Source organism: Crassostrea angulata, chromosome 9 (genome assembly GCF_025612915.1).
Source record: "Crassostrea angulata isolate pt1a10 chromosome 9, ASM2561291v2, whole genome shotgun sequence".
Classification (NCBI taxonomy): Eukaryota; Metazoa; Mollusca; class Bivalvia; order Ostreida; family Ostreidae; genus Magallana; species Magallana angulata.
In genome coordinates this window covers 18,106,178-18,130,515 of record NC_069119.1, presented here as the reverse complement: position 1 = coordinate 18,130,515, position 24,338 = coordinate 18,106,178, and the positions used below count along the sequence as shown (strand labels likewise).

The 24,338-nt window shown below is 30.5% G+C and overlaps 3 protein-coding genes across 3 annotated transcripts; 1 reads left to right on the top strand and 2 right to left on the bottom strand.

Annotated features, from left to right (window-relative positions):
- The first annotated feature begins 579 nt into the window (after nt 1-579).
- On the top strand, nt 580-2,844 carry LOC128163920 (E3 ubiquitin-protein ligase TRIM56-like). The gene has a single exon (XM_052827613.1). The coding sequence runs from the start codon at nt 731-733 to the stop codon at nt 1,901-1,903; it is 1,173 nt and encodes a 390-aa protein (XP_052683573.1). The 5' UTR covers nt 580-730; the 3' UTR covers nt 1,904-2,844.
- Nucleotides 2,845-7,170: 4,326 nt separating this feature from the next.
- Nucleotides 7,171-11,661, bottom strand: LOC128162176 (multiple epidermal growth factor-like domains protein 10). The gene is made up of 4 exons (XM_052825362.1): nt 11,613-11,661; nt 10,474-10,710; nt 10,126-10,371; nt 7,171-7,211 (listed from the first exon to the last, which is right to left on the bottom strand). The coding sequence occupies exons 1-4, from the start codon at nt 11,659-11,661 to the stop codon at nt 7,171-7,173; spliced, it is 573 nt and encodes a 190-aa protein (XP_052681322.1).
- Nucleotides 11,662-16,042: 4,381 nt separating this feature from the next.
- On the bottom strand, nt 16,043-22,201 carry LOC128162175 (uncharacterized). The gene is made up of 6 exons (XM_052825361.1): nt 22,183-22,201; nt 19,636-19,674; nt 18,788-18,847; nt 18,572-18,715; nt 18,235-18,380; nt 16,043-16,222 (listed from the first exon to the last, which is right to left on the bottom strand). The coding sequence occupies exons 1-6, from the start codon at nt 22,199-22,201 to the stop codon at nt 16,043-16,045; spliced, it is 588 nt and encodes a 195-aa protein (XP_052681321.1).
- Between the last annotated feature and the right edge of the window lie 2,137 nt (nt 22,202-24,338).

The following is a 24,338-nucleotide window of genomic DNA, read 5'->3' as shown; positions in this document are numbered from 1 at the left end:
AGATCATAAAAATGTTTTGCATAAGTTTACTTTGCCAGACTGGTATCCGAAGTTAACTTAACAATCAATTATTAATAATTATCAATATTATTTGCATCTAAATTTATACTGACAGGTCACTACTTGAACTTTGAATGTCTTTGAAATCTATGATTCCAAGCAAAGTGGAGCACTGGTTTCTCTCACATTTAAAACATCTACAAACATGATTTTTAATACATAAACATGCTCTCTGGGTTTTGATTTGATATGTAACACTCCAAATTATGAGGAATTAATTCAAATCATCAACAGTAAACTTTGCGCCCTCTATATCTATGTATGTGTCACTATTTTCACATTACAGAAAGTTTTCCTTAAACACATATGATATAATAACTTCCCCATGTCATTTTTATTATTTTGTCGTATTATCAAATAAATTAAAAACCATTCAGTATTCCTAAACAATTTGCACCTGACAGCAGAACATTATCATGTATCTCAAATTGTGAAGCACTTTTGAATTTTAAAGGTTTGATAATAATAGATTGCCTTTTAATAAATGCATACGTAGTGTAGGTATGTATTTATCTTCACTCGTGGTGACCTCATGTTCAGATAGCAAAACCCCGAGTTTACAGGTAGGAGCTATTGGCATTGAGACGTGTGTTCATTTTTCCAAAGTCGTCATTATCCGAGACTGTGATTTTTTTTATTCTGTAAAGGAATTGATATTGTTTTAAACACCATGGCATCTTCTGAGGTAAACAATGAGAGTGTTAATTGTAACGATTTCACAAAATGTTCCATTTGCTTCGAAGATTTCAAATCGCCAAAATGTCTTCCATGTTCCCATTCGTTTTGTCACGTGTGCTTAAAGAACCACATCGAGTTTTCATGTCAATCAAAGCTAGCGCCTGTTGGGTTCTCTTGTCCCCTGTGTCGGGATTTCATTCTGGTTGAAAACATTTCAGCAAAGATAAGCGACTGGGTGAACGGTTTTCCAAATAATGACACCCTCGGAAAGATATCTGAAACTTTGCAGGGAGGTTTTTGTGATAGCTGTCAAAGAGATGGAGAAGAAGCAAAGGCAACGCAGTTTTGTTTGAAATGTAAAGAAAAACTGTGCATTGTGTGTACTAAATGTCACAAACGTAATCTTGTCACAAAAGATCATGAAGTTTTGTTATTGGACGAATTAAAGAAGTCTCCCATTGTCATTGAAACAAGAAAATCGTGTCATAAGCATGCAGATGAAATCATAAAGTATTATTGCAGAGACCATTCATTGCCTTGTTGCACATCTTGTATTTGCACTGTGCATAGAAAATGTGACAACATTGAAACGGCCAGGGAAACAGCTGAACGATTTCGTAAGACGGAACACAATAAGTTGTCCTTGGCTATGGTAGATTTAGAAAATGAACTGACAGCGATCAAACAAGAACTTGAGAAAAATGTTTCAAATATTGATGAAACGTTTGACAGTTTATCTGCGAGTGCGGAAGAGTTGTATACGAAAGTTTTGAAACACATTCAAACAGTAAGAAATGAATATCTAAATCAGTTGTCTGAGAAAACCAAGGTATGCAAAATAGAACTGCAGGAAAATGCAGAATCTATTGAAGACAAAATCTTTTACCTGAAAAGATGCAGAAAATCGCTAAACGATCTTAAAGAAGAGACCAAAGATGATCAGTACGTTCGCGAATTTCATGATGCCAACAAAAAATATACCATGCTCAGAGATCTGTATTCCAAAGACAAGTTTCGTCTAAAATTAGTGGGTTTGACGTCCATTCCTGTTACACAGGACATTGAACGCACTATTTGCTTTTGCGATGTTAACATTGTGACGACAAAGAGATTCTTTCAGAAGAAAAAATGCCGGGTAGCAGTTCGGCAAGTAATAACAATTTAATAACAAAATAAATAGAAAATTTCTTTTAAAAAGGCACACATCAAGAAACATTTTTTTGAATGTCAAAAGGATTATCGAAAATGACAAAAGTGATTAACAAAGAAGCAGTCATCAAGGTTAATCCAAAGGAATCAATGAAGAAGAATGAGTGATCCATTGATTCTTATACTGTTTTGAATGCCCAAATGAACCGATATTTGTGAATATTTGTGTATTGTATCAGATATTGTACAGTCCGAGGCACATTAGCGCCGAGAACAGTACAATATTTGACAAAATGGGTAGATAGAGGATTATAACATTTTGTCTGTTCATTGCTTTTGAACACTTTTAACAATCGTTCTGCTTCATTTCATTTCCTTAGCATTTTCAAAAAAAGTTAACAATAAGTCACCATCACGATAATCATTAGGCCAAAAACAGAACAAATTTGCGTTTGGGTACGTAAAAAACTAAATATTGAATGAATAAAGGAACACTTGTCAAGACGATGAAGCATTTTAAAAGTTTATTGGAAAACTACAGGTATTGGGGGTGGGGGTTCAGGACAACTAGAAATATACTGGACTCGGTTTAACAAAAAAAGGCGCCACAAAAATGTTTCAAATATATCTACTTCCACTAAAAATAATTCTCTCTATTTCTTAGGGAAATTAACTTTTAAACCAAAGGACTAAAATTTCCACCATCCAATTCTAACCAGTTTATCAATCGGTAGAAACTTTCAACAACCTAAGAAAAATCACGGACTGCGTTATTTATACTATGTATGTTAATATTGTTAAGGTTGTGTTATCAAGCAGAACAGTGACACTTAACATCAATTTCGAAATAGCAAAATTACGTCACACTGATCTTTGACGGCTTTGTGTTTCAATTATTGATTTAAACTCTCTATGCATGAACTGTGTTTGCATTTTTGACCATTTCTGTTTGGTTTCTCTTCACGCTTTTTTCATATAATTACTTAAATATAAATATATATTACAAACAAAAAACTGCTTGGTTTTATTTCTGACGTCGATCTTTGAATAACATCGAATTGAAAATCTTATCCCGATTAACATCAGCGTTTGATTTAATTTGAGTAACGCAGCAGGTCACCCTACCTTAGTTTTAATAGAAATAAAACTGTCTTCCATCTTTTTTTCGAACTATTTTCTAAAACCATTCCTTCTGAAATAAAGGTTACAGTTCTTTTGACCGTAACCTACTTTTATAAAGGGCTGTGTTATTTCGAATTTCCCTGAATATCTATAGTATTTGCTTACATATACAGCCTTTTAAAAATGATCAGTTAAATAAGCTGTACAATATAACTATCTTGATTATCATCGTTGTCTGTTGTTTCTCTTAGTTATTCCTTTAAGCCTGTGAGCCTGGTGAACCTTTTTCCTAAGTTTTTAACATTCTTTACTTCTTTTCTACCCTATAAAGTTTTAGATCAGCTAAAATTTATTTTGGGTCTGCTGAAACTTCAACAGCATAAGGCAAATAAGAGTTTAAGGTAAACATCACTTATATGACGTTATTCTTTTTCAAGTTAATTGGATTTTTTTCCAATATACTCCACACATTCAAAATCTCTACCAATAGGGGTTAAGAATGATATGTCATATAATAGTGCATATCTTAGCAGAACAATCTTATAAAGTTTTACAATGATTTAAGAATTTCTGGATCACTCACATTTAAAAATCATATAAGAAATGTCAACGATCTGGGTCATTAAATTAAAAATGTAACCGTATGAAATGAATCAATGATTTCTTTTTTTTTTACTTGTGTTTCTTACCATACAAATATATTGGATAGTCTTCAATGATATTGACAAGTATACACAAGCGTTGTATGATGCCGTTACTTTTTCTCTGATCTTCTCCACAGTAGAGCCATAACATTGTAATTACCAACTAAATTGTGTCAATCGATGACAGTGTTTGCTTATTCTTTGGAAAGGTCTTTTTGCTTTGTGGATTCCTAAACTAGGAATTTCATATGACATTGTATATACATGTATAATGAATATTTTATGGAACAATCAATTTTTGGTTTAAAGGACATGACTAACTTGTAACAAACATTCTTTGACTAGAAATTGGTCTTTGTTCTACATGAAACTTTTAGTTTTAGAACAGATACCTTGAATTGATGTTTTAAATTTTTTTTTAAATTCTCATTGTTTATTCTCAGATAATGTTTCTTGTGGATATAATAGTAATTTGTCTTTTACGGTTTTCAATTTAATGATTTAGCTTGTTCTGGTCTACAAATAACGCTTATATTTGTCAAGGGTATTGTTGCTTTAGTTTCCAATTCCAAATATTTGACCGTTTTAATTTTCATAATAAAAATCCACTTTTATGAAATGGAAGACTAAATATTGTGCCATCTTTACCCCGTATTTTTGTTTCAGATTCGCCTTACAACAGACTTATGTAAACTTAGAAAGAATTCTCGCTCTAACATTTCTCAATTCGGATAAACGAGGCGAGGTACTCGTTCCCAGTTTATTCAGTTTCAATTTTATTTTCGTCCTTGTACGAGTTAAATGTAAATATATAAAAAATATTACCGTTCATAAGTTTAATATAGTATCATAGTTAAGTTGAAGACTGTTTCAAGAATTCAAAATAATTTGGTTTATTTATAAGAGTCTCACTTTTGTTGTGAATATAATAATGTATTTCTATTGCGCATAAGTATTATTGCATTTTTAAATTAAAAGTCTCCTTATATCTCTTACAAAATAAAAACTGTAGAAATTGAGGTCTTTTATTCATATTAAATTGTTCTTTAGTTTGTAATCTATTGACTCTTTTTGTCACCTTTGCAATGTTCAGAATGTTTTTTATCGGCAGTGAATACACACACTGTATAACATATGCATGAAAAAGAGATATCATTTACGTGATATTTTATGCTTTCTTCTCATGTGTATTGCTCTATTTCAGGTGGCAATTGATAATTTCTTTTGAAATCTTTTACTGGCAGATCTTTATATCATTTCGTGGAAAGTGCCCGCCTGCACATTGTGGCAAAGTTGTTTCATACACATCAAAATATAAGATTGTATTCACATTATGAATATTTCATACAAAAACTTAAGCCAATGCGAAGTTGGTGTAGGTGCAGAAATTACATTAGTACATTAGACAAATGTTCAAATTTGAGTTTGTCTCTTTTACTGTTTTACATATCAAAAAATTAAATGAAATATCTTGGGGTTTTTTTCTACGGATGTTCTGTGGTTTCTGAATTGGTATTGTAAGAGAAAATGCGATAAGTAGTGTGTCATATCCACTGCGCTTTTAAGTAAGACAAACATGTGTCGATATGAACAATTGCCAATGCAATCAAATAGCTTTGTTGTGACGTACTGTCAGAAAAAGTATAATATGTACAGTGTTTTGCTTTCGTTTTAATCCACACTAGTTATTACAAATATTGTATTCCAAAAAACAACTATGTTTCATAAAGTTAAAAGCTGATCTTTATTTCTTAACTGCGAACAATCATTGAAAAATTACAATTTCGAAGTCATCATTTTTTTTTTAAAATGTAACAAGACAACATATTTTATAGAACATGAAAACTAATTTATCAAATCAAAAATGTTCGTCACTTTCTCCTTTATGGTGTAATTACTTTCAACACTTAGCAATAACCGTTTTGGTTTCATGGTAAGCAGTATCCAAGTGTTGACAACACTTTCAGTAACAGATATAAGGGAAAATATCATTTGCAGGATCAGTTCACATGAACATATGGGTAAATTTAAATATGTTGATACTTATGACATTCAACAAACTACAACAGATAGGAATATCAATATATCTATCCTTATGAATTAAGACATTTTGCCAATAAACTCAAACATGCCTGCACCAGAGTAACTGCTTACACCTTTGGTATTTCAGCACAGGACATATGATGTCCGTAAGCTATAACTGAATTTTACCTGATAAGTAGTTATTGTAAAATTAATGAAAACGTACTTTCATTTTCGATAAACCAGCCCAAATTAGCAAAATTAAGAGTAATTATAAGGTGGTGGACACGCTTTGGCGGATCCAAGTCAGTGGTAGTTTGTATCCAAATATTTCCTTGCATTGAAATGATAATGAATAATTACAAAAGAGTGAATATACACATATTTATATATATATATATATATATATATATATATATATATATATATATATATATATATATATATACCGGGAACTTATTTAAAGTATGACAAAGTATCTAAGATTTGACAAATGTTGAATAAATAAAACGAGCCCATTAGTTTTTGGAATGTGCCATTTTTGTTTTGATAGAAAAAACTCTCCAGAACGGGGTATCGAAGAACGCGGGTTGACTAAATGACACAATGGCGGAAAAAGTAGGACAAGTCAAACATGCAGCAGACAGATTCCTTGGATAATAAACTTTAGCTTAAAATGTGCATGCATTCGCGTTTAAAGACCACTGAAAGATAACTCTCTCTCTCTCCCTCTCTCTCTCACTCTCTCTCTCTCTCTCTCTCTCTCTAAACATGTTTTATATTATATTAAAAACTGTGTTAATTTTTCTACGTCTAGATATGAATAACTCATGTGAGGGTGAATTTCAGTTTAGATTTAATTCCAACACGCTCCTTCTAATATCCAGCCATTTGGTTTTAAATTCCAATTAAAAAAAAGGTTGAGAAAATAAATTAAGACAGTTATTAAGTTATTTCGCGCGCTTGCGCGGGATATTATCTAGTAAATAGATACATGTATTATATGGAGATTAATGTCGAATTCCATTTGTTGCCTTTTTTTTACTATCAGTTACACAATATTATTCAGGTATATATCCTAGGAGTTTACTTTAAACATAAGCTAATGAGAGGCATCCTGCTGGTCGACATTACGATTTTATTTATTAATTCCTCAGTAGTGACCATCTGTTTCTGAACAGAAATCGTTTCTTTTATTTACGATAGAGTTTGCATGGATATTATGAGATTGGTTATATTAATACCCTGTTTTTTAATTTTCAGTATGTATTTATCTCCTATTTTTTATGTAGCAATAAACGATTTGTTCTTAGCATTCGGCCAGCCTTAATTTAAATTAGATGCAATCATTTTTTTTATTACAGGAACAGTAAACAATAGTGTGAATAGAATTTCATTTTAAGAAAAACTGTTTCTGGGGTTTGTAATCTGATTAGGATAAATTTAACATAAACAATGTAAACAATAACTGCTTAAAGTCAGGTAAATCTCACTTTTAAGCAAACAGTTCAATAAACAAAGTCATCATTGGTGCACCTGAAACAAAATGAAGTTGCAATCTTATATATACAAAGTATAACATCAAAGATGTGCTACCAGAAATATTATAATATCTGCCTTATTCACAATGAGAGTGCAAAAACATGAGACATTCATAATTGAGATATTAGAAATGTTCAAATATCGATGTAGCAGGTTACTTATCTACGATATTCAACCATTATACAGGTAAATAAAGATACATATTAAGAAAGATATCGGATTGCTACAAATTAAAATAATAATATGTTTAAAAAGGTCAAACATATTGAAACATTCATTGTTGAGTGACCTTCAAAACAAATCGTGTTGATATAAAGTGAACAAAATGTTTATAAAACATTTGCATTGAAGATCTTTAGAAACAAACCTTGCCTAATTAATCAAATTATATATATTTAAATGAGATATGCATATCCATATCTAAGACCTTCATTAACATCGCTGAAAATCAAAGTAGGAATAAACAAACCATGTTTTGAATCTAATTGTTCGGAAAAAAAGGAAACTTTTACCTGTTGGGTCAATATACATGATCCTTTGAAGATTTTATACCGTTTATTATCTTCATATGAACAATATACTTTATATTCTTCAAGAACGGACGCAATGGATGGTAATCTTAGCTTATGTTCTAGGAATACGTTCGAATATAAAAGTTATCATTCAATGAATATATTCAGAAGACACTATTTACGTATAACTTTTTTTACATCTTCAACCCTTTGCAATTTTAGTGCAAACAGAAAAGTTATTATCCACACACAAACGCAACGACTTGTAATTGTAGCGTTTATTCTAGGTGCATGTACATGTACGTTCCGAATATAATAATGTTAATTCAACAATCACATTCTCTTGTTAAAAAATCTTTGTATTGATATCTACCATATAATACTTACCATAAATACAAACATTTTCCATTTTATGCTATTTGTAGTGAAGAGTGAAGTTAAGAAAAGCAAGGCTATTCAATATTAAATATTAATGATTTGCATGCTGTTTACATGCTAATTTATAACAGCAAATCAGTTTCAGCAAGCAATGAAGTAAAATAATATTACAAATTTCTGTGGATGTTACTCTCGAAATATCGTATCCCTGAATGCTTCACATCACTTTGAATAACAACTTTGAATAACATTGTAGACACTATTTTCCTGGAAGTCAAAATTAGCACCCAATAATAATTATATTGTTTTCAAGCACCTCATATCCCTTACTTTGTCACAAACTTGGTTGAATATTTTAAGAACTTATCTTTAGATACCAGACGAATCTTTAAAAAATAGACTTGGTGCTCTTACAGGCATTGTAGAGATTTTAATAGCAGACTAAAACTTTCGCATTTAACAAAGTTCAAATAAAATACACTGTAGTAAATAAAAGTTTTATAAATGAAAGCGTTCATTTTAACGGACTGGATTTTTATGATAATTAAAACAAAGAATAACTAAGTACGTTAGAATATTTAAGCATTGACTCATTTTTTTTATCGATCACTCGTTTCTTCCCGCCCATTTTACAGTAGAATAATAATAATTATAGACACAGTGTTTCGAAAACTGGATAGCTGTGACCATTTTAGACTACACCGGTTTATGGTGGTATGGGCGCCTCTATGTTACATGTATGTCGTATTTCCGATCCAAATAAAAAATAAACTTCATTAAAAAAATTTAAACGTTTTCTTTTTCGAAATAAAAAAAATACCTTAAATACCGATCTGTATGTCATCAGTTCAAAATCCGATGGGATTTTTATGATTTTTACCATTTAAAAAAAAATCAAAACATATTCTTGTTGAAAATTTTAAAACTATGAAAGTATTTTAATTTTCATTTTTTAAACTTAAAATCGACAAGTGTCCCATAAACCTTATTCTCCTTTAGACAAAGAGCAAAGAGTTCGATATACAGACATAAAAACTCTTCAAAATTAAACCAATGATATTTGGATTGCTTTACAATGAATAGTTTATGTCCAAAATTATCTTTTTTTAATCGCATAAGCAAAATTCAAACGAAGATGACATGTGGTGATAACGAACAGTGTTCAAAGTAAAAAATCCAAAGGAAAATAACAAATCAGGAGCAAAGCGAACACGGACCTTTCAAAAATAGAGGTAGGATCAGGTGCCATGGAGGAGTAGGCATCCTCTGTCGACCGGTCACATCCGCCGTGCGCCAAATGTCATATCGGTAAAAGGTCACTACCGGGGAAATTTGTGTAATTTGGGGAAAATACCGTAATCGGGAAAAACGTAGAACAATCCTTAGACAATTAGGTATTCAATAAATAGTCCATATATAGTAGAGCAATTACGAACCTCTGGAAAACCTCAGCTAGTAATCAATCTAGCTACTGATGACACATTTGATACATTAAATGTGTCATCAGTAGATTGATAACTAACGTAGTATATATACTTGTATACTTAGACAAAAAGAAAGGTACGATAATACTTTTCAAAAATACATATGATAATAGAAAAATGGGTAGATCCTTGTTTTATGTCATTAATAAGTCGGATTAATCAATCACTCAGATTTAAAACATCACATTTTGAATATTTTTCATTCACCTGTTGCTTTGCTGGTAATATACGTTAGGTAAAACGTACTTAAAGTTTCAAAACAGTTTAACCATTATGTTTAGATGTAATAGATATAAAAAGCCGAAATGCAACACAGTAAAATAATGTTTATAGAAATATACATATATGTTTATAATAATGTTTATATATATATATATATATATATATATATATATATATATATATATACATACATATATATATATATATATATATATATATATATATATATATATATATATATATATATATATATATATATATATATTTATTATATTTGTACGTGAATTAATCATAAGACATGAAATGACTTACTTGATGGCGTTGTTACTGTCACATCAGGTGCCACAGAAGGAGTAAAATTCCCTCTTTGGGTGATACAACTCCCACTGGTTTGTTGACAGGGAACCCCTAGCGGACAAGCACAAACCAAACTACAGTACAAGCCATAGAACCCAGTCACACAGCTGTTAACACACCCATTAGGACCACAGGGTTGTAGACAGTTTGAACACTCGTTCATGGTCGGCGTGTTCAAATCTTTCCAATCGCAAAGATGGCCTTTGTACCCAGTTTTACACCCGTACCAACAGAACGAGGTCGTCCTTGAACAGCTTCCGTCCCCTCCACATGTATCCGGGCATTCATCTTCGCACCAGAAACCCGTGTACCCAGCTTTACAACCGTGCAGACAGAACAAGTTACTCTTTATACAGCTCCCGTACCCTCCACATGTATTCGAGCATTTTTCTTGGCACAAGAAACCCGCGTACCCGGATATGCAGTCATTTTTACAGTATCCGTTTGTTTTGTAGCACGTTCCGTTCCCGCCACATTTTCCACAGCTTAAACTGCAGTCTGTTCCGTAGTAGTTCCCGGGACAATCCGAGTCATACAAACCTACAATCATGGAACTAAATTTTGAAGTGAACTAGATGGTCATGGCCATTTTTAGGCTATATGAGCATCCTTATGATGAAGAGCGCTAGATAAAGATATAAGGAAATACTCAAATTTCAAAGCTAAATTATTTGGATTTTTACTTTAATAAACGTTTAACTTAGTTTATGGCCAAAAATATCATGCCATTGTATAAGACATATACGATGTTAACTTGTTGACCACCCAACCTCCTAAAGTAGACCGGATGGTCAACGAAAACTTAAATCTAATTATTTCGTTATTAGGCACCGAAGATTGATCGAGTCTTTATTTTTATAAAGTAGGGCGCATGCAGACACTTTCCTCTCTACAGTGCGTATATACTTTCAACAACAAAAAATTATTTTTAAAATGTCAGGGGCTCAATCATTATGATATGACACATCGATAAAAGAATAAAACTCTAACAACATATCCAAACTACAGGAAAATCGATATATGAGGAATGAGATAAGAACTACAACTACCCCTACCCCCAGATCCAAATAAAATTTTTATATATGATTTTTTTAGCTATAAACTTTTTTTCAGTAACGAAAAATTTCTGGTCATTTAATCCTTAAAATTTAGATATTCTCCTTTATCCTTAAACACAGCTCTTTTTAGGGAGATGAATACAATATAGAAAATGGTGACGACCATCCTTTTCTCAAAAAAACGAAAAAGATTAAGTTTAGAGCCAATATGCTGGGCTCCGTGGTTTTAATTCACAAAGATGCTTATCTGATATACATGTGTTTAATCGATCTATTTCTTACCACTAATTCTTAACTTTTAAGTTAAAAAAAAACCATTCGAAACATTAGACAAGTTTTTCATCACTATGTTAAACTTGAAATAAAATTGATATTAAAACATACCCTGGATGGCTTGGCAGTTAAGCGCTATCAAACCCAAAGCAGCAATCATCACGCGACACTGTTACATGTATTAAAATCGTTAGTCCAATTAAACAAATATTTTTTATATGTTCTTGTTATCCGACTTCATATCCAACCAAAACCGGATTTTTAAATATTTTCTTTTAGATGTGCTTTACAATACTTATATAATTAAAAGCAACGCGACAATTGATGACTCACTTAATCAATAGCTTGGATGTACAAGGTTGTACATCGGGGATCAATGAGGGACTGAATTACAGACAATTGTTTCTGTAATAAAAGTTGACACTTTAGTAATACTACAAGTTTTATCTGAAACAAGTGTCCGAGGACTTAATTGATTCGTCTTGATTAAATGCCCTATTTTGTAATAGTTTTGTTAATTTACGCCATTCAAATTAAAAAAAAATATTGAATAAAAAACAGAATCATAGAAAAAAAAAGAAAAAGAGGGGAAAAATAAATATCATAAGCAGTAATTTTAAATAAAACTCAGAAAAATACATATTAAAAGTTTAAAAATTGAAAGAATAATTTCAGAATAACTTAAAATTCGTTTTTAGGAACTGTTGTAACCACTATTGCAATACAACCATTATTGATATAAATTAATTCAATTGTGGTTGGGGATGTATGCAATTATAAGGACTTTGCAACTACTATTGAATTTAAACCACTGTTGAAATGATTATTTCAATAGTAGTTAAGAAAGAATTTCATTATGAATATTACTTTGTAACCACTATTTAAACACAGCCAATATTAAAATTAATTATATCAATAGTAGTCGGTAGTGCATTTCATTATTAATATAACTAATATGACTTGTGTTTTTGCATATCCATTTGGTGATATTTTTTGTAATTGTTTCATGTTATTTTTCAATACACAGCAAATTTGAAGAAATATTACAGACGAAATTGTATATATAAAGTTAATCAATTATCATAAACATGGAACGGAACGGAGGAGACGGTCATTTTACAATAACATTAATCAGAATACGGAGTCGTGTGTACGCTTAGGAGATCAAAACACTGAATGGTTTAAATGTACTTCAGGTGTAAGACAAGGTAACAACCTCTCACCGACCTTATTCGCTTTGATTATTATTGGCCTTGATAATGAAGTTTAATCGCTTCAAGGGAATCCCTATTAACCAAACAAATATTAGAATTATTCTTTACGCTGATGACACCGAGGAATGAAGAGGATATGCAGGAAATTCTTCATATCTTGACTAGGTGGTGTACGAAATGGCATCTAAAAACCAATTTGGCCAAGTCAATAATTATACATTTCCGAAAGAGAAACATGAAAAACTTAGGATATGTTTCAGTTTACAAATATCTTGGTGTTTTATTTAATGAAAGCAAAAAATTCAAAAGTACCACTGGTTAAAATCAGGAAGGCGAGCGTTAGGATCGTTAATATAAAAAAAATCATAATTTGAAAGAGATGATATTTTCCTCTTTCGAAAAACTTTTTAAAAGCTTCGTTGCACCTGTCCTCGATTACATTAGTGGAGTGTGAATTTATCAGAATACTCACTCATTGGATCAAGTTATGGATCACGCTATACGATATTTCCTTGTAACTCACAAATTAGCACCATTATTAGCTATACGAGGATATTGTGGATTGGCACCTGCCAGTTCTTGACACAATCAACAGAATCTTAAACAATTTTTTATGTGTGATAAAAATTCACACAACGAGAGAAGTTGGAGCCGTCGGCTGAAATCTTCGAATCGACAAATATGATTAATATATACCAAAACACAACCATCTGCGACATCCAACAATATATTGTTATTTAACATGCTATATTGGAACACATGGCTATCAGATCTCGAAAACTCTGCGAAACTTAGAACACACCGGCTTATAAAAGGACATTTTATCGCTGAAAACTATGTGCTGATGGACATTAAAAAAACATGAGATCCATGATGGCATAACTTAGATGTGGGATACTCTCCCTTTTGCGTGGATACTCGGCGGTTTTGTGTTGAACCTCTCGACGATAGAATCTGCATCGTTTGTGAGTTAAACGAAATTAAAACTTAAGAGCACTTCCTTTTAAAATTTTCATTATACAGTTACACATATAACGACTTGCACAATTCTCTTTTAGAAACCACAATAGGTTCCGTAAATTTTAATGACGGCCATTTATTTTAAACATTACTCTGTAACTTTCCCCGACAATGTGCTCAATTCATATTTAAAGCTTTCAGGATGAGACAAACCAAACTTTCACGCTTACTTTTATATATGTATTAGAATATAAAACAGTGACATATAGATCTAATGGGCCGGGTGTAACAATAATTTGTTATATTTACATCGACCAGGTATCATTCCCTCTTCTTACGGAAACTTATAGTCATAGCTCTATAGAAACAGACAGGAAACTGACAGGACTGAAATCGACATGCCCTGTTTATCAATTTGTCGTAACCTACAGCGACCTGAGAAAAATCAGGGACTCCTAAAAATAATCATGATGATATCAGACTCGAAGTCTCACAGGAGACGATTTGATTGTTTCTTTTAGCTAACGTACTTGTGTACATTAACAGTAATTTAGCGAATTTTAGTAACTTTTTATAATCAATTTATCAATTGGTTAAAAGAAAGATTTAAATTTAAACAATAAAATACTTTCTATGATGATTCATGCGGGTTATGCAGAAAAAATTTACATAACCCGCTAACGCAGGTTATATACTTTTTCAGCAATATTGCCACCTTCATATCCCGAATGAATCTCCAAAGTGAGCATTTTATTGTTTAAATATCTCTGTGTGTATATATTCAATTGAAACACATGTCACTATACTAAATGGTTTGCTTTAAATTTACTTACTTATTAAATTATAAAAAAGACTTTGCAACTACTATTGAAATAATTATTTCAAAAGTTAAGAATGAATTTCATTATGAATTTCACTTTGTAACCACTATTAAAACACAGCCAATATTGATTTGAATTATTTCAATAGTAGTCGGTAATACATTTCATTATCAATATAACTAATATGACTTGTGCTGTTGAATATGCATTTGATGAATTTTTAAAAATTGTTTGCAATGAATATAACAGATAAAATAATATAATTTGAAGTTAATTTATATTCGTGGACATGGATTGCTTCTTAAAATTTCTAAAAAAAAAAAACAGCAAACAGAATTCGACTTATTACCAAACTCTTAAACATTAAAAACTCACATCGTTTATTTTTAATTATTACAACAAAAAATGTAATTGAAATTTGCATCATGGATAATAACGTCTGTAGAATTTCATGTAAGTATCAATGTTCTACTATAGCAGTGTTGCCGTTATATATAATTGTTTCCAAACATTATAAACTTTTATTTATTTGATAGTCATCATTGCAAAGAGGATGACACAATGTTTGTCGTTTTTAAATTATTTCCCGTACTTTTATTGCCGCCCTATTGACTTTTGGACATTTGCAATTATCTTCATGTGATATAGTGGTGATTACATTTTAATTAGATCATCAACATATATTTCCTTGATTAAAATCCAATTTATTTATTAAAAGTGTTAATTAAAAAATTTAATTGCCTATACGAAATTCTAAATTATATAATTTAAAAGAGATCATCCTAGTCACATTGATACATGTAGAAACCACACACAAAAATGCAACTGGTAGCGTTTACTCTAGGTACGTTCCGATAAAAGTAATGATAATTTAACGAGCCAATTAACTACAAACGCCTTGTAGTGTTGTATTGTTATCTTCCAAATTATACTTACCATACATAAACACTTTTTCCAATCTTTTTTCAATTTTAGCAAAAATTGTAATTATTTAATATATATGTAATTTACAAGATTTCTTCAACAACAGGAAGTTAAGAATTACAGTATTACAAACTGATACACATTAAATACTATTTATTGTTATTCCTTGATGCTTTTCGTCGCTTAATTTGAATTATTTACCTTATAAACAAGATGTTCTTATTCAAAAGAAGCACCTGATAATAATTAATACATGTATATAGTTTTCGAGCACTTCTTCTCTTTTTAATTATGTCCAAAACTTGTTTGATTAATGTTTGAAAAGTTATATAAAGAAAAAGAACGAACTTGTAGATAAAAAAAAAACTGTCTAAAACGGAAAACCATTTTGATTTTAAAATCATAACTTTAGCATAAAAACGTCGAACGGAAAACACTAATGGAGTTTAAATCATTTTGTAAGTTTTATACTATTCCTGATAAATGTACTTATATTCTAAATAGTGTGAAAACCTAACAACACTTAAAACAACAATTAAATATCATAAAATTAAAAACAAATATTGCTTAACTCAAACCTTCAATATATCATGTAAAGTACTCTTTATAATACAGAACGTTCCTACCCCCGTAGGGTTTTGGTGATGAATATACCTGTAACGTTTGCTCCTGTATCACATAGATATTGTATATGGTTAGGTGTTAGGGAGCAGTAGGAATGGTCACTGTCAGCTATGAATGGTTGCTTGCAATCCGGTATATCTTTCAGAGAACCCTGCTTGACTTCAGTGCAGGCAATTGGCTAAAATAAAAACACACATTAAGATGGGGAAATTAGATGGTTAAAAATATGCCATTTATAGACATGTTTTTCGGAGATAAAATTTTATGTCATTTCTTTCCGAGACTCTAAAGAAAATTTGCTACTCCTTGAGTTAGAGAAGCATTCCAGCATCGTTCCCAATCGAGGATAAGGATCATATTGTACTACATTTGTCTTCATCCTTTTCACCATTGTCTAAATTTGATTACTAATAAAACTTAAAAATTTCATGATTCGGACTTGCAATCAATTAAATATTAACTAATTTAAGTTTGTTTTTGGGGTTTTTTTTAAGAGTCATTTTCATTGGGGATTGGGATGGCAGGCTTGGATGTGTACAGATGTACAGTGGGTCGTTTCTTTGATGTTAATTTGTCTGTAAGTACTAGTAGCAAGCGCATCTTGGCTGCACTGCTAGCCGGTGGGAAAAGCTAGCTCTAAAACCCCTACAGATTCATGAAAAACATTTTTGGGCAGCATCACGGTATGCTTTCTAGCCCCCGTAGTGCTATGCCAAAAATGACTGACGTTTAACTCATAATCTGAGGTTCTGTGAAGTTTGAAGACATACTTTGAGTATTTTAAAAGAATTGATGAGATAAAGGAGGTTTACTATACTCTTCCATTCAGGACTTCGTATTGTGTCGAGATACGAAAACAAAGCAACCAAAAGTTTATATATGATGACGTCATAGTAATCTATCGCTATTTGTTTTCCCTCGGACTGAAATGTCACACTTTCATTGGTTTGAACATACGTGATTCATACGTGATTGCCTCATATATCTCTTTATTTGTTCTGTGAAAAATAATATTAGGGAATATGGCCGTCATTGGTCGACGCTTCGCTTACTCATTTCAACATTTCATAGTATTTAATACATAAACTGCATGCCGTATTTGAAGTAGTTGCCCTTTGAAATTCTTTAAAATTAGAGTAGTTGCCCTTAGAATATTGACGTCACATTGTTTTATCTGGAGCAGAACAAAATGGCAGCGTCGAAATTTTCTCAAATCTCTGCAGAGGAAAGGGAGAAAACATTGTAAGTAAACATGGGTGAAAAAAAGATTTTTTAAGAGTATTTGAAAGGTGAGATTGAAAATTTTGAAGAGTTTAAATGAGTTAAATTGAACGAGACGTTAAGCATCTTGTACATGACTTTGCGTAGATCATCGCTATTTGTGAATAAATATGTCGTTTGATAGTCCTCGGGAAAAACAAAACACTTATTAGGTTACTTACTGACTCACTACGGCAATATATTTGGTTGATCAATCTCATAGACGGCGAGGCGAATATTGATCAACCCGATATATTTCCGTAGTGAGTCAGTAAGTAACCTAATAAGTAATAATATCCTAATGTAATTTTCTTTTGTAAAAAGGAATAAAGAGAAAAATGAAACGGTGAAAAAAATCAATGCAGATATTGCATATGGTCAAGGGAAATTACACACGTACAAGGTTGGGGGGGGGGGGGAGGTTATGGATACAACGTATATTTAGCAGGCAAAAATAAACAATTTGAAAATAAAAAGCAAAATGTGTAAACCAGAGTAGAAAATTAAACAGATAACAAGAAGGAACAACAGAAAAATAATATTCATCGTTTACAGATTCGATCAAATTACGGATAAATTACAGATTATGCAGACTGATCAATTCTCTCCAAAAGTAATGACGGTTTTAGGTCTATGAATTGTATTCAATTTGATTTATTCTAAAAACCTAGAAATATTATTTTTCTTTCTTTTAAATGCCCTGGTGATAATTTATAATTTTCAATAGTTAAAATATCACATACATGTAGCTGACAATGATGCGATAGACATGTGTACTTCCTGCTGCGTTCGCCCCAACTGTCTCACCATAAAACACATTATACTGGCTTTACAATTTGCTTATATGCATATCCATGTCTTTCAGTCCAAGAATGATACGGTAAAAGCAATGAAATGTTATTCGCTGTTAACTGTGTTCACATTATATACCTTACTAACAGTGTCGCAAAAATCTCCCGAAAAGCCCGGTTTGCAGCTACACTTTGCATCGATGGCTAGTTCTGTGGGGTTTATTAATTCTCCACCATTTTGGCAAGGTCCATTATGTGTGTAGCTATACCTTTTGCAAAAATCTACTGAAATAAAAAATTATGACATGCTATACACGTCAAGATTACAATCAATAAATAAGAATAAAGAGCCTTGAAATTGTCACAGCTCTGTTGCCTAACTTAGCCCTGGAAATTGTCACAGTTCTGTTGCCTAACTTATAAATCTTCTTCTTTATTGCATCATTTCAAACAGTTAAAAGCGTAAAGTGTCTTACCTTTAACGTGGTCCAAACTTCCATATCTACGTGGATCAGTATTATAACATATATCAAAAATTTCTTGCGTGTACATGTCGTATGCACACACACATCTTGGGTTTATTGAATATCCATTGCATCTCGCCTTTTCTGTTCTGAAGTCTGAATGAAAGAATAATTTTTGAGAAAAGTTTTTTTCCAGATTGTAATTCATCTTGATTTTAAAATGATGACGAGGCTTACCTTTTTCTCTAGTTAAACATACTGTTTCATAATTACTACGGTTAAATAATTCTGAAAAAACAAAAGAAAAATTAATAACAATTGGCAGTTCTTTAATGTCTTTTATGGAAATTGTCTATTGCATAATTGAACGAGGGATTTGTTTCTATTCTTATGTTGTTGAATTTACCGAATGGCATTAAATACAAAATTTACAACATCACACTATTCCAGGCATTGTGGCTATTTTAATATCATGTATGACGAACTCAAAATATTATAATTGCTTTTTCGATGTAAACAAAAACTGATTTTTCAAAACCCAGTTCATAATGAATTTAATATGTAAAGATTAATGAAAGCCTTATTTTAGAACACTTTTGAATTAATAGATTTTCCTAATGATTAAAAATACAATAAATGAATTTGAAGAGTTAATAACGTTTTAATTTCTCTTTGTTTATAGTCTTTATGAATATTGTAATACAAAAATATGTTTACTGCATATGTTTACTGTCATTATCATAAAATAATCTTTGACAACATTTATTTTTAATAAGTTTTATTTGTAGGAATTGTAGATGTGGAATATGAAGGAAAATTTTCAAAAATAGATCACTTAAGCGTTGAAGCAAGGGGCTGCATCAAAAATAGTTCGGACCGGAAGTATATGGTAAAGTATCACCCCTTTGATAAACTAAGCCTAGGTTTATCATACGGGTTGTATACACCACACATATGAGATAAAGGTGAATATATATATATATATATATATATATATATATATATATATATATATATATATATATATATATATATATATATATATATATATATATGTTCAAACTTCTTTAACTTACCCTTTCCTCTTTTGATAAAAAGAGCATCATATATAATGTCTATAAATGAAGAAAAAACAGCATTTAACGGATTTCCAAACTATACTAATCATCAATTAAAAAATTAGTCGCATATTTGATTACGCCTGATCGTATTTGGTCACCTCATTACACTCAAACAATGATTTTCTAAGAAATAAGGTATAATTTTGGATATATTTCGGGATATGAATAAGGGTTGGTCACGTGATCAAGTCCCATAAAGCCCTTGTAATGGATTCGATCATGTACCAACCCGTATGTATATCCCAATATACATCCACAAATGTTACCTTATTTCTTATATTAACATTTGTTGTCAATTATGAGGATAACATTGCTCCGTACTCTCTTTTTGGCCTAGCTAGATAGCTTCTTCCAGACATTTTGAAAACATAGTCTGAAATATCTTAAGTTTTCCTGGCTTTTTGAACGATTTAGATACTTAACCTGCCAGGAAAACTAAATCGAAAAAAAAGCCAGGAAAACTTCAGTCAAATCGATTGAAAGTTGAGTTGGGTCTTCTTTGGTATTTTCAGAGGAAATTCTATCGCAGAATCAGATTGAAGAGAATTAATAATGATTTTAACATACATTGTAGAGAAATTTTTTAAGCTATTCTATTTTCTTTTACGGGACAAAACGGAGAGAGTTTCAGATCGAAGGAGTTTATTTTGACCGTGAATGGACTAAACACGAAAGGTGTGTGATATTAAAAGCTATTTTGATTGAGCCTAGTTACAAATGTCAGAAATAAATTATTATTTTGATAAATTGCGATTGTAATTTTCAAGAAAGCTTTGTTATTATGTCGATCCATTAATATGATTTGAGTGAATCATGCTCATTTATCTCCGCAATTAATGTTATATATTGTAAAAAAAAAAATGAATTGATGAAGCTTCATTTAACAAAATACAGCTAAGTTTTTGGTGCCTAAATTATGTTTTCATTACGATATTAGGTGTGTTTTTGCGTAAGTCAGTTTGTTTGAATAGATTATTCGAGAATAACAGCAGATTGTGCAAACAGTATCATATAAGGAAAAACATTTGCAAGTGTAAATATTATAATAATTCATATTCAATATAAAACTTTCACCAAATGTCAGTTAGACATTGAATTATTGAACTTTTTACGTTATTTTCAATTCGTAAAATTATGCAAACCCCGCTTGCGCCGCACAAAACGTCATTTGCGATATTGATGAAATAAATTGAACTATATGTTATGAATTTGATTCATAGTTTTATCACAGACAATGATACTGAAAAATATTATTATATTTATTATACATACAATATGATGGTTAATTGTAGTATCTTCACAAAGAGGATGACACAATATCAATCGTTCTTAAAGTGATATTCCCTGTGGGTTTTGTCACCGCCCTACTGTAAAGCCGACATACGCAATATCACCTACAAGCGGCATCGATGATTCTCAATTTTAATTTAATCATTAACATGTATTTCCTTGTTCTATTTCCTATAAAATTAGGCAAAAGATTAAATTTCCCATAGTAAACCCTTAATGATACGATAATAAAAAGAGCATCTTAGTGGCATTGACTAGTTGGATATAAATATAAATGATTGAAACAAAACTTAATTTAAAAAACAGTTGATAAGAAAGAGTTTGACATGTATTCACGATCATTAATACAGCAATAAATTTCTGAATTCTATACCTGTGGCCAAAAATGGTAATAGAAAAGCCAGATAAAATACAATCAAGTTGAACTGTAGATCCATTGGAATCAAAATGACCTGGTTCCTGCAAAAATTATTATAGATTTACAAAGTTTTCTCTTGAGTTTTTTTCTTTTTTTGTTGTTTTTTTTTCAGTCACCAAGATCATAAAAAATGTTGCAGACAGTAAATAATCATGGTCCATGGGACAGGGATCTTAAAAAAATTGACAAAAGGAATGAACTAATGCTTAAAATCTTTGAGAAACAAATCAAAATAAAAAATTCCAATTTTGGGTGTAATGAAACTGTAGTTATTGCATTTTTTGCTAACTTTTTTTAATAACTTACTTTTTTTTATTTTTATTTTACTTTTTTTTTAATAATATGTAAAATTTGATCTCATATGACTGTCTATCAATATTAAAACAACAATTACAAAATAATCTTTTGTAATTTAGTATTTTATTTCTTCTTTAAAAACATAAATAATCGTTACTCTTTTTTAAACTATATTCAGTAAACTATTCAAACTTCAAAGATAAATATATTAATTTTTTCTTTACTAAGAATATTATATACCTAAGAATATTTATATATAATATATAATATAAATATCTCTGTAGGTCTAATGGGAAATTTGTTGACTAACCAGCCTCCATAACGTGACAACATTTAACATGATACATGTATTTTTGGGTTTTTTTTGTATTCTTAACTTTATATTTACAAAATAATGTATTAAAAACACTAATCTTTAGTTAAACGTTATATTATCGTTATTATAATTATATTTTTTTCACGAATTCTTTTTTTTATATCTATGCATGTAACCTTACCTTCTGATATGTTCACCATGCTCCTATCTTTGGTCTATCTAGATATTTTGTACTGACTGAGTATGAATATACATAATCTCCACATGACAGCTGTTAGCCAATGATTTCCTTACAAATTAGCAGGAGGTAAGATATATATAAATAACAGATTTTCATTAAAACATAGCTAAATTGCTTTTGAAGAAACTGACATACAATGCACAGATGAAGAAGCTATGAAGTTTAATCTAAAGTTATATTAAAGGGATTGAAAAGACCTATAAAATTCTAATAAGAAAAATTAAATAAAACGTAACGAAAGAATACAAATTGTATCCAAAATTCTTGTTAAAGTTAAAATATTGTCATACTTTTTTTCCAATGCAGACGGTACATGTACATTATATGTGTAAAGTCTATAAAAAAAGTTTTAAAATTAAGCTGAAAAACTTCCTTTACTCCCTTTACTGTAAAATATGAGAAACAAGAATTGAAAATTTTTATTGCTTTCGCAATCTGTAGCAAATAAACAATTATACAATGTGACTTTTTTGAGAATAAAACTTATCATGTAGTATTTAACTTGGAAAAACCGGGTATCTTATTTTCCCATGATTTATTACATACGTTACTATTCAATTCAGAAGATTCAACTTTCAGAATGCATACGGCACTTTACTAATCGTTTCCCGGTTTTGCAATTTACGTCCTAATTTGAAAGTGATCACAATTTAGTAACAGCTGCATGTTCAGATTGTATAATTATATGTATTTTATTTTCGCTTTAAAGAAACGAAAAATTAGGTCAACGTTTAGAAAATGGCGTATAAATCCCCTTTATGGACAAAAATTTTTCTATCCGTTGCACTACATGTAAAAGCAGTTTAACGGATAAAAACACGTGGATTCCGACGATGAGCTAAGGTAAGTAAAAAACAAAGAAAAATATTATATATAAGGCACATTAGAAAGTTAACATGAAATCAGAGTGGAAACATAAATATTACTATTTCTAACATTAAAAGGAGCAATTACTTTACTTTTGACTATTCCACCTGATTGTATGTTTTTGCGCAATGTCAGAGAATGTTCATCTGTGCTACCTTTATCCTATATTTCGCAGTCTTTTTATACATTATGTCATGGTTTGAACCACATATGTCTTTCTTTTCTACATTAGTTTTCCCTCTCATTTTCTTTTTTTTATCCCATTATACATTTGTATGCCACGGTTTTGTTTTGGGGTTTTTTTCTTCTTTTCTTTCTTTTTTTTTTTGGGGGGGGGTCGTTTTGGTTTTAATAGCCTCGCCTTCTCTCCCTACTTCTCCCCTTTTTTTCTTTTATATTAACTTAAAATTCAATTATTATCATTTAAGGAACAATTATCCAAAGGCATAAAGATAAGTTATCATCAAATGCTAGTTTAGCAATGTATTCAATAAACTAGCAGGCATTAATATATCTCAATATTCATCATTTAAAATTCATTAGAATAATAAGAAAACTGCATTTTGGATTTGTCGAAACTTTGTGTTAAATTCTTTGTCATAATAGTATAGTAAAAAAAACTTGAACTTTTTAAAAAATTTAATGTGGAAGAATCAGATCGAACTTTTTAAAAAATGTAAATGTGGAAGAATCAGATCATTCTTTTAATTTTACCGTGATTTTAAATGATTAATAATGATTCTTATACGGTACTTTTTCAAGTGAAAAGATGCTTCAACATAGAAGCACCAAATGAATGCAGTTTTTTCAGTAGAATTTTTCTGTTCAAGTCTCCATCCTCAGAAAAAATATAAGAATCATTTCTGATCGTCTTTGAATTCATTTCCAGCTCTTCTTTCATCGTTATCAACATTTTATTAATGCATTCCACATTTATAATATGCACATAATTTCCAGTGAAGAAACAAACCTGATCAAAATAAATTAGGACTTTTCCCTTCACTTTTAACATTGATTACACAATTCAGCCATGCCAAGTGCTTCTCTTTGGAGAAACACATTAAATGTACATAAAATGCATGAGAACTTGACCAGCACTACACAATATTTCACATTGTAATAATTCACCTAATGCCACCATTTTGTTTTGATGAATTTGGAAGAAAAATGAAAATTCAGTAGTATAATAATATATAAATTTGGATGTTGGAAAAAAGCAAATAATATAA